Here is an 11843-nt window from a genome sequence, read left to right on the forward strand (position 1 = left end):
CTTCTTGGAGCAATCGGCGATGAAGTGGTTCAGATCGCCGCAGTTGTAGCACCCGGGGTTCTTCTTCCTCTGCCTGTTGTGGTAGACGCGCTGGAACTTGCTGATGAGGAGGCACAAGTCGTCGTCGCCCAGCGTCTCCAGCTGCTCATCTGAAACAGAAGGCAAAGAGGCAAGAGAAAAGCCAAGAGCAGAGTTAGCGTTAGAGCTCGATCCACCTGGGCCAGTCACAAGAGCGACGCTCTTGGAAGGAGGGGCACCATTGAGCTTGGCTCGTGTCTGGTTATCCACCTCCGTGGCCTTGAGCTTGCTAAAAAGCTCGTTCACCGTCAGAGTCTCATAGCCAGCGGACTCAATGATGGTGTTCACCTTGAGATCCCACACAGAGCGATCAAGTGCGTAAAGCAACTTGAGGGCCTTCTCGTGCTCTGTGTACTCAAGGGCACCAGCAGATCTGTTCGCATTGACCTTGTTCACAATCGACTGAAAATGACTGAACATCAGGTCAATACTCTCACCCGGCTCCTATGTGAAGTTCTCGTACTCACGCCGGTGAGTCTCGAACAGTCTGGCCTTCACATGAGGTATACCCTCGTGGTAGTTCTCAAGGCACGTCCAAATTTTGTGGGCTTCCTGAAAACCCTGGACGCGTGAGAACTCCGCACGAGAAACGCCAGCGAACAAGGCATTGACGGCCTTGGCGTTAGCCTCGTGCTGGGTCACCTGAAGAGGCGTGGTCGAACAGCCAGCACCTCGTAGAGCTGGTTCTTGGTAATCTCCCAGACCTCGGCTCCCATGCTCTGCAAAAAGGCTCTCATGCGAACCTTCCAGTAGGCATAGTCCTCGCCGGAAAATACCGGGATCTTACCAAGACTCGCCATGGTCGCCAAGTGGTTTTCGAACCGGTTAAGGTATTGAAAACCTCAACCAAGCTCTGATACCAATTGTGGGACCGAAGACGGCGACCAGAGGGGCGGTGAATGGGAGCCGATCAAAAAATTCTTCGAAATTCGAATCGTCGGCCTATGTCCCAAAATCGCTCAAACCCTCAAGCGTTCTGACCAAAGTTTGGAGTAGCTATTGAAAAGCTAAACCAACACAACATGCCTCGAACGAGCGAGCGAAACCACGAAGCAAATCGGAAGCAAAACCGAAAAACTGCAGAACTGATCTGCCTGGACCGGTCTGATCGGTGCGCTGGACCGGTCTGACCGGTCGTGCCTACCGGTCTGACCGGTAGCACCCAGAAAACCCCCGAGAAATTGGATTCAAACGGTGAATCTCGAGCAAACGACCACGAAAATCGGTGAAACTTGGGGGATTGCTTCACCCCTATCCCGTGAACATATCCCCAAGAGATCTCGGCCTAAAGATTAACGAATCTTGAGAATTATGGGGGAGATCAAAAGGGATTGGGGTTTTCTCAAAAACTCAAGAACTCGAATTCGAACCAGCCAGTGATTCCAGAGGGTTTAAGACAGAGTTAGAAGCACGGGAATCACAGCAAAGAACTCATAACCTCCTCGCAATCAAGTGCACCAAAAATGAAATCGAAATTTCATCAAACAAGGCACAAAACGAGGAGATGGATTGATTCCAACCGCCCAGAGGGCACGAGGAGGTTAGGGCCTCCTTTCCCAATCAAATCCACAAGAGTTCTCACACAAACAACATTCAAATCTACCCTAATGAGATGAACAGGGAGAGAGAGACGCAGGGGCGGCGGCCTGGGGAACAGAACAATTCACGGACGCAATACAAAAGCCGCCCTTGACCTAACACAAGTGAAGGGGTATTTATACCCGCGGGACCGGTCAGACCGGTTGGCCTGCAGCTCCCCTGTACACGATCTCATCCGACGGCCGAGGTTCTTTCTTCGAAACGAAGTCTTCTCCGCGATGCCGCCGTCTTGATGAAGATCCAGTCCGCGGTTTTGGATGGTCCGCGAAACCCGGGTAGGTGGCCGGTTTTGAGAAAACCGCCAAAACCTCACGCGCGGGGAGATTCCCGCCTCCACGCCGTGGCCCTAGAGGCCGTTCCCGCCTCGGCCTTCTGACGGCCCTAGACGCCGCCCGACGCCCGTCACCTCCGTCAGTCCCGAGACCGACGCCCGTGCCTCCACGACTCGGCGTCTTCAACCGCCGTCCGCCTCCTTGGTTTTGTGGCGCAAACCAAGAAACCCGCCTTCCTTCGCCGCTTGCGCCCTCGATCCAGGAGTGGACGCCACAGCTGCCGTCCGGTCCGAGCTCCGGTCCCGGCTGCCCTTCACCGTCGTCCACTGCACGGTCCATCGGCCACAACACCTCCACGACAGCTCCCCGTCGACACTCGACGCCCGTGTACCTGCAATCCAAAGACCAAGCGCACGATCACACCGCACGGTTGACAATTCACTCATCACAAGCATGATAAAGTACTCTCGTTCCTCATATCCAGCGAGAATAGTAAAACTCAACATGTACTATTCATTCAGCCGCCCGCCGAGCCCAGCAGCTCTTTTCAGAGTAGCCGAACTGGGCCATAGTTGACAGGTTCAGTGGTAGAGCAGGACACATCAACATTGTTTTCACGATATTTGAGCCATTTGCCCGAAGCGTTGGCTGATTTGACCGAGAAAAATGCCTCTGGGATCCAGGTGCCAATCTGAGAAAACTTACGGCCGCCGTTGGTCAGCAGCTTAGCAGTATTCGATTAAAAGTACTTATTTGGAAAAGGACTTTGAGTCCGACATGCAACAGAAGTCAGCATCAGACAGCTGATCTAATACAAGCATTTCGATTGGATTCTGGCGCATAGATCTTTTACTTTAGACCCCTATATTATATCTACCAGGTGTACGTGTGTAACAACCTCTCCACTCAGACCAGAAACAGGAGCCCCGCCGTGTGCTCCTGGAGGAGTCCGGTTCTTCATCAGCTTCTGCATTTTCTTTCAGACCAGCTTGCCTGTTGCAATTTGCAAACCTCGTCATGTCGATAGGGCACATGCAGTCCAGCTTCTTACTTGGTGCAGCACTGCAGGTACTCTCTGGTTTGCTTGATCGGCATTCTGCTACATCGAGTGGCATTGTTTCATTCATAGGATTCCATCATTTTGCAGAGGACGAAGGTCACACGAACTGGTTGTAGACGACCCAGCAGGCTCTTCGTTCTGACGCTTGGGGCTCTGCTGGTCGTGTCCTGCGGGGCGGCAACTGCTGGAAGCGTCAGCCGCGGCGGCACCCTCGGCGGGGAGGAGGACGGCGCCGACCTGCGCTCCCTCCTCGACTTCAAGCGCGCGATCACCAACGACCCGCGAGGCGCCCTGAGCGCGTGGAACGCTAGCGCCCACTTCTGCCTCTGGAGCGGCGTCCGGTGCGGCGGCCGGCCGCGCCGCGTCGTGGCGCTGGACCTGGCCGGGCAGGGCCTCTCGGGGCAGATCGCCGCCTCGCTCGGGAACCTGTCGTCCCTCGCCGCCCTCAACCTCTCCGCCAACGGCTTCTCCGGCCCGATACCCCCTCACCTCGGCCGCCTCGCCGAGCTCCGGTCGCTTGACCTCAGCTACAACACGTTGCAGGGGAGCATCCCGGGCGCGCTCACAAACTGCTCCACCTTGAGGACACTGAACCTGTCGAGGAACTTCCTCGTGGGGCGGATCCCAGCGGAAATCGGCAGGCTATCCAACCTGACGTCCCTGAGCCTTCGCTTCAACAACCTCACCGGGATCATCCCGCCGGAGCTCTGCAACGTCACTTCCCTGGAAGAGCTCCGTCTCACGTACAACCAGCTCGGTGGTAGCATTCCTGGAGGGATTGGGAAGCTGACGGAGCTGAGGACGCTGTCGCTAGCAATAAATAGGATTTCCGGTGGGATCCCTGAAAGCCTCTTCAATCTGTCTCTGCTGCAGTTGCTAAGCCTGACAGGCAATAGGTTAGATGGCCAGTTGCCTCCTGCAATCGGCAACGCCTTCCCTAACCTCCAATTTCTTGATCTGGCTACCAACATGCTTGAGGGTTCTGTCCCGGCATCACTAGGCAACCTTTCCTCGATCCAAGAGATGGATTTAGAGAAAAATCGATTTAGAGGGAAAATCCGAGTTCCATTTGGCATGCTCCCTGGCCTCGTTCGGATGGACCTGGAGCTAAACAATCTTGAAGCAAAGGACAGAGCAGATTGGCAGTTCTTCAGTGCACTCGGAAACTGCAGCCGTCTGCAAATGCTCGGGCTCTACGGGAACCAGCTGCAGGGAGTCGTGCCAAGTTACATCGGTAACCTTTCGTCCTCTCTTCGGTACATATCTATGGGTGGTGATTACAATTTATCAGGCGTTCTCCCCTCGAGCATAGGGAACCTTCGTAACTTGAACTGGATTGCATTTGGCCACACCAGTGTAGCAGGCACAATCGGAGAGTGGATTGGGAGGCTGGAAAACTTGCAAGGTTTATATGTTCCAATGAACAATTTCGTGGGTCCTATTCCATCATCTATAGGAAATCTTACCAAGTTGGCAGCTATCAACATGTACGGCAATGGTTTCACAGGTCCCATACCGTCCACCATAGGCGACCTTCCGCAGCTATCGGTTTTGAGTCTTGGTCACAACAATTTCCACGGCACTATACCCAAGGAGATCCTTAGAACAGCCACATTAACCAAGTGCTTGATATACGACAATAATTTGGAAGGCCCGATTCCTGACTTTGGTAATCTCCAGCAGCTCACGTGGCTAGACCTTTCATCCAACAAGCTTTCAGGGGAGATACCTGCATCTCTAGGCACATGTCAACAGTTGCAAAACATTCAGATGGGCCAGAACTTCCTCTCAGGAAGCATCCCAGTGTCTTTGGGAAATCTTATAAACTTGGCAATGCTCAATCTTTCCCGAAACAATTTGTCAGGCACCATTCCAACTTCTCTAAGCGATCTTCAACTTCTGTCCCAGTTGGATCTATCTAACAATCATCTAGAAGGAGAGATACCAAGAACAGGGGCATTCAGGAATGTTACAGGCATTTCACTCCAAGGCAACTGGGGCCTATGTGGAGGAGTAGCGGAGCTACACATGCCTTTATGCCCGGTTGTTCCTCAAGAAACAAGACGAAGCAAAACGTTGGTTAAAATTTTGGTCCCCGTACTTGGTTCTCTGGTGCTTATGTTATTGGTATATTTGAAATTAATCAGAAAGAGGACGTCGAGAATTCAGCTATCACTGTCAGGCGAGCAATTTCCTAGAGTTACTTATAAAGCTCTAGTACAGGCCACAGATAATTTTGCAGAGTTCAACTTGATTGGGAGAGGAAGCTCTGGTTCGGTATACAGAGGAAGGTTAACCCAACCAAACAAGCTTGTGGCTGTAAAGGTTTTTCACCTTGACATGCAAGACGCGGATAGAAGTTACATGGCAGAATGCAAAACTTTGAGAAATATTCGGCACAGGAATCTCCTGCCGATTTTTACAGCATGCTCTACAATTGATAATAGGGGAAACGATTTCAAAGCTCTAGTTTATGAGTACATGACCAACGGCAACTTGGATACTTGGCTGCACCCAGCAGGCGACAGACATGTTCTAAATCAACTGGGCCTAACTCAAAGGATTGACATAGTTGTTGACATAGCTGATGCGTTGCAATATCTACACCATGACTGTCAGAGTCCTATTATCCATTGTGATTTGAAGCCCAGCAATATCCTTCTGGACGAAGATATGATTGCTCATTTGGGAGACTTCGGCGTCGCGAGGTTCTACCTTAGATCCATGTTGGCATCAGGAGAAGATCTGGGCTCGATAGGTTCAGTCGGTTTGAAGGGAACCATAGGCTACATAGCTCCAGGTACTTTTTTCTTCTATCCATAACTTCCGTTTCTCTGCAAAACCAAAATCATTATTTATTTACAAGAATCTCACCTTCTGTTGCACTTCTGACTTGGTATTCAGAGTACGCTAGAGGGAGCAATGTTTCGACTTCTGGAGATGTGTACAGTTTCGGAGTAGTACTAATGGAGATACTGACAGGAAAAAGGCCAACTGACCCAATGTTCTGCAATGGACACACCATCGTTGATTTCGTCAAGAAGAGTTATCAACATGAGGCACTTCATATCCTTGACGCTTGTCTCCAAGAAGAATGCCACGAGTTCGCCCGATCAAACATGGAAGAAGAAGAAGATGACAGCGTCTACCAGTGCTTGCTGTCCCTGATACAAGTGGCACTTTGTTGCACGTGCCAAATCCCTAGTGAACGGAGGAACATGAGAGAAACGACTGCGAAATTGCACGCGATCAAAATGTCGTACAGGTCTTTGGAGGGGAAGCTAAGCACCCTTCATCAGTAGTACGACGTACCATATACCAGATGATACTTGTTGCTTGTACTTAATCCAAAGGCATAAAAAACGAAATGATCTTCTGTAGGCAACCACTATCATGCTGCGACGGCTGAAAAAACTGCTAGGGTGCATCTGAATTCTGAAATGGAATGCTCCTTCTTTCGAAATGTGTAGACATTTTTTTTAGATACAATGTGTAATAAACATTAATAAACTGAAGAAAATGAGTGGACCCTGCAAATATTAAGAGTCGCTTGTGTGACAAACGACCCAATAACTATCTTTTGTTTCGGAATAATTTTTTTGTTCCCAAACATTTTTTTACTGCTGGAATAATTAAAAAAATGTTCAAAAAAATTGTTCTGAAACAAATTTGACTCAAGTATATATGCGAGTCAGTTTGTTAGGCCAGTTTAGATCCAAAACATAAAATCTGGAGTGGAAAAGACTTAATATGAAAGTCTGGGGTCACACCCGTGGACCGTGTGGTGGCCTGAGCCTACGAGTGGGCCCAGAGGGGTAGGCGCAAACCAATAAGCAGCAGAAGCAGCGCGGGCGGACTCTGCAGTGGCCCTAGTGGGCCTCTCGCGGCTAAGTTGGGCCATAAAATGGGGTTCTGCTCTAGCGGGCCAAGCCAGAAGATGGATTTAGCTGGCATTTTGCGCAAGTGCTGGGGCCCTGCGTGCACTGCAAAGATTAGGAAAACTGGAAAATACATCTTCTGGCTTGGTGAGGATTAGCTGAGTTTTTCAAAAAAAATGTTTTTCAAAAGGGATTAGCTGACATCTTTTCGAGCTGGTAGAGGATTGATTGATTGATTGATGTAGCAGTAGTAGCGGTGATGTCTAGTACTAGTAGCAAGCAAGGGCGGATCTAAGAGGGGGGCTAGAAGGATCAAGCCCTCTACCTTGTCAAGATCAATGGATACCCTCCTAAGTCCCCTCTCCATTTTTGGGACCAAAGAATAAAGAAAAAGGGAGAGGAAGAAGAAGAGAAGGAGAGAAAGAAAAAGAAAAGAGAGATGAGCCCCCTTTTGATTTGGTTGCTGGATTCGCCACAGATAGCAAGCAAGTACTGCCATGCCTGGTGAATGTGCTCCGAGGCCCTACATGATTAATCGCCGGGGAAATATGGCACGCTGGAGCTTGGAACGCCCTGGGTGGGTATCTATCGCCGGTAGGGATAAGTTCTTTTTGGGTCCTTGCGTCGACCCAAAACTTTATTAAATGCATTAGAATAATATGCTACGTAATTAGTTTGGAAAAGAAAATAAATTAAAATAATAAATCCAAAAACACCATAGTTACCCACTTACATCCCTAATCACTGGTTCGCCGCAGAGGCGCCATCGTGAAGTGACGCAACCTTAATCAATCGTACTACTGCACAAATGACGACATCGTCGATGCACATACCATGTCCACCTCACAACTATCCACCAAGGTCCGCCGCAGACCACGCCGCCACCGAAACGAGTTTTCAACGAAAGCTCCATTGCATACGCGTACAAAAAAACATCACGAGGGAGAAAAATATCTCGTCAAGGGCGTTGAGTGCAGGGCAACGATGAATTTTCAGCTAAACAGAGCCATCCAACATCTTCCCTCGGCCTGAACTTGGTAGCGACAAGTTGTGTATACTCTGGTCCAGCCAGCGTGGTTTTAGCTCTGACTCGATCGTGATGAGCTGGGCAGAGCGGCGGAAACATGCGTTGGTGACAAAAAAAAAGAAAAAGAAAAAGAAAAAAAAGCAAATGCGGACGGCTCCTGCCCCCAGTTCCCGCGAGCCAAAGTAGAGCATCCGAGGTAAAAAGCACGGCGAGAGGCCGGGCTTCACGTTTTGGGTACCGGACGAAACACCTCTCGCCTACGGTTCGAATGACTGTGGCTAGTGGCTAGTGCTAATTTGTTATGAGAAAGAAATACTATTAATTGGTTGGTGGCAGATGGCTGGTATTGATTTATTGTGAGAAAAAATACTACTGTTGGCTACCAACAGAACATACTGCCTATTGGTGAATCATCTTTAAAAAAAGAAAATTCAAAAATTCTACGAACGCCCAATGCTCAAAACCCGTCAACAAGACCGAGTCGGCGGCCCAGCCCAAAAAGGCCATTTCCTGATGATACTTTCCCCATTCCTCCCAAGATCCTCGCGCTCGTCTTCGCGTCGCTCTCGCCCGCGGACCGCAGCGCCCGCTCCCTCGCCTGCGCGCGCTGGAAGGAGGTCGACGCCGCCACGCGCCACCGCCTCTCCCTCGACGCGCGGGCCGGGCTGGGCCGCGCCGCGCCCGCGCTCTTCGCGAGGTTCGCGGCCGTCACCAAGGTCGCGCTCCGCAGCGCGCGGGGCTCCGGCGCCGACAGCCTCGCCGACGACGGTGCCGCGGCGGTGGCGGCCGCGCTGCCCTCGGACCGCCTCGCCAGGCTCAAGCTCCGCGGCCTGCGGAAGCTTTCTGACACCGGGCTGTCCTCGCTCGCCGCCGCTGCACCGGCGCTCCGCAAGCTCTCTGTTGCTTCCTGCACCTTCGGGCCTAAGGCCTTCGTCGCCGTGCTTCAGGCCTGCCCACTCCTTGAGGACCTCTCTGTCAAGCGCCTCCGCGGCCTACCAGACGCGGCCGGTGCCGCTACTTCCATTATTGAGGAGCTCAAATTTCCACAGGCGTTATCTCTCCGTTCGGTTTGCCTGAAGGATCTATACAGCGCCCTGTGCTTTGTGCCGCTTGTGGCATCCTCGCCAAACCTCCGCACGCTCAAGATACTGCGGTGCTCCGGCGCCTGGGACCTGCCATTGGAGGTCATCACTGTGCGTGCTCCTGGTCTTGTTGAGCTTCACCTTGAGAAGCTCCAGGTGGGTGACCGTGGCCTAGCTGCGCTCTCGGCCTGCAGAAATCTGGAGGTGCTGTTCCTTGTCAAGACCCCTGAGTGCACTGACTCGGGCATCATCAGTGTTGCTGAAAAGTGCCACAAACTCCGCAAGCTGCATATTGATGGATGGCGCACAAACCGAATTGGGGATTTCGGACTCATGGCTGTGGCACGAGGATGTCCGGACCTGCAGGAGCTTGTCTTGATTGGGGTCAACCCCACTGTGTTGAGCCTCAGGATGCTTGGTGAGCACTGTCGTGCATTGGAGCGGCTTGCGCTTTGTGGGTGTGAAACTGTAGGGGATGCGGAGATCATTTGCCTGGCTGAGCGATGTGCTGCGCTCAAGAAGCTCTGCATCAAGGGATGCCCGGTGTCAGATCGTGGGATGGAAGCACTGAATGGGGGCTGCCCCAGTTTAGTCAAGGTGAAGCTGAAGAGATGCCGTGGAGTGTCCTATGAGTGCGTCGAGAGTCTGAAGGTTACCAGGGGGGAATCATTTTCGATCAGCTTGGATATTGTGTTGGAGCCTGATGCTGGGAGTGCTAGTGAAAATGGTGTCCACGAGACAGGTGAGGCACAAATCACTGAGCTGTCTGATCAGATAGCTAGCATGGACCTTCCTACCAATGCTGCTAGTTCACAATCATCCACGTATACTATTAACAGGTTGAGGAGTTTCGTGTCAGCAATCCGGCGTAGGTTTTGCAACACTCAACCACAGTGATGTGAGAATGGCAATTTTATGAACTGTTGTTATCCCTTCCCATTTTCTAATCACGTATTCATGTTTCCTAAACTTATCACATTGCCTGGCCAGTTTGTGCAAGATAACCGTCTATGGATGTTTCTTCATGTTGTTTTATGGGCTAATTGCATCAACGTTAGGGTTTTGCATACCTGTTACATAAATTTGTTCCTGTTGGTTTGTTAATTGTGATATGTTTCTATACATATTTAAATCAATCATTTTCTTTCTTTTCTTTCATTTTAGTGCTGGCGGTTTGATGAATCTTGTGCCATGATTCCCATAAATACTATCGGTATGAAACTTGTATATATAATTATGTCCGACTGCATCATTAGCAGTATATTGTTTGTTTCTTTGCTAGATTTGATGGATATTTGAATTTGTCTTTGTCGCTTTCTATGGGCAGACAATTCTCTTCGGTTGCCCGGTTTCACGGTATGCCAATGGAACAATGTATGCAAACAAAATCCATAGTGCATACATTAAAGCCAATTGCTGCATTTTGATGTTACTCTTGGATAATGATGTTCTAGTTTTTTTTAAGATGTTCTTATTGCTGCCTGTAAATTTAACTAGCTGGTGTGGTTGCTGTGAAGATAATGAATGGCATCATGATAAATAATTAGCACTGCACATTTTTTGTTCAGATATTTGAGTGCGCATTTCTTCCCAAAAGTGCCGGCCGTCCCGTCGTCCTCGCCGCCCGCACGCCGCGTCACGACACGAGCAAGCGGCCGGAGCGCCATTAATGGCGCCCCGCGACGCTTGCCGGCCGGCACCGACCCGCCCCGCCCGCTCCACCGATTCGCCACGCCTTTAAATAGGCCCATCCCGTCGCTCGGCACCCTCACGACCACCTTCACCATCTCCGGCCCCTCCCTTCCTAGCTCAGTAACGCCGCCGCCGCGAGCCTCCCTGTCCGCTGCTGCCGCCGCCGTGGAGAGCCGCCCACAGGCCGCCATCACCCAAGGTGAGCGGGGGAACCAACTCCCCGAGGCTCCCTCGTGCTTTCCCCCCTAACCCCGGCCGTCGCCAGGCTCTGCAGCGCCGCCGCCACGCCGGCCAGAGCCGCCCGCCGCCATGGCTGCCCCCCCTTGCGGGCCCCTTCCCTGAAATCGAGGGGGGGAGTCGACCCCACAAGCCTCCCTCTCTCTGATCCCCATGGTCCCGGCCACCGCCGTGCCCCGGGCCGCCGGCAAAGACCACCGCCGGCGCCCAGGCACACCTCCCCTGCTCTGCGGGAGGGAGGGAGGGAGAAGAAAGGGCATATTTGCCCAAAACCCCCTCCCCTCTCTTCTATTTGTTAAAGAACCCTTCCACCCTTTTTGCCCTTTTGCAAAGGAATCCCTGACCTTTATTATATTCACAAATAAACCCTTCCACCCTATAAACCTAATACTAAATAAGCCCCTACATCTTTTTAGGATGCCCTGAACATTTCTGGAAATTACAACTAAGTCCTTTTCTATTCCAAAATTATTTACAAATGAGCCCTGGATCCTTACTTAACCCCTAAACTCTTATACAACCTATCATTTTATGCACCAAACGATCCCCGATCGACCCGAAATTTTACCACGCTATTCTTAATATAGATTCGGCCATACCATTAGGAAATCGCCCAAAAATATTACTTCTATCTCCATATTTTAATTATTTCTGATTCGAGCTCAACGATAAAACTTTTATTTCTTTTCTTGATTGTGTGTTTGTATGCGTCGTAGATCACGGTGTGAACGAGGGAGAACCCGTCGACGAGCAGTACTGCGAGCCAGCGAACGAGGACCAGTTCCGCGACCCTGAACCCGAAGGACAGTGCTTCGATCAGGACCTCCCGGAAGGATTCGAAGACGGCAAGTTCAATCCCGCCCTTTGATGCATGTTTTGTCCTAGTTTTTATAAACACAACCTATTGGCCTGTTTTAC

The 11843-nt window shown here is 51.1% G+C and overlaps 2 protein-coding genes across 2 annotated transcripts; both read left to right on the plus strand.

Annotated features, from left to right (window-relative positions):
- Positions 1-2867: 2867 nt before the first annotated feature.
- Positions 2868-6389, plus strand: LOC120642368 (receptor kinase-like protein Xa21). The gene is made up of 3 exons (XM_039918852.1): positions 2868-3017; positions 3097-5809; positions 5914-6389. The coding sequence occupies exons 1-3, from the start codon at positions 2967-2969 to the stop codon at positions 6309-6311; spliced, it is 3162 nt and encodes a 1053-aa protein (XP_039774786.1). The 5' UTR covers positions 2868-2966; the 3' UTR covers positions 6312-6389.
- Positions 6390-7721: 1332 nt separating this feature from the next.
- Positions 7722-10563, plus strand: LOC120640226 (F-box protein At1g47056-like). Its single transcript, XM_039916082.1, has 4 exons — positions 7722-7748; positions 8304-9738; positions 10161-10209; positions 10324-10563. The coding sequence occupies exons 1-3, from the start codon at positions 7722-7724 to the stop codon at positions 10172-10174; spliced, it is 1476 nt and encodes a 491-aa protein (XP_039772016.1). The 3' UTR covers positions 10175-10209; positions 10324-10563.
- Positions 10564-11843: the final 1280 nt, after the last annotated feature.

Source organism: Panicum virgatum, chromosome 7K (genome assembly GCF_016808335.1).
Source record: "Panicum virgatum strain AP13 chromosome 7K, P.virgatum_v5, whole genome shotgun sequence".
Taxonomy (NCBI): Eukaryota; Viridiplantae; Streptophyta; class Magnoliopsida; order Poales; family Poaceae; genus Panicum; species Panicum virgatum.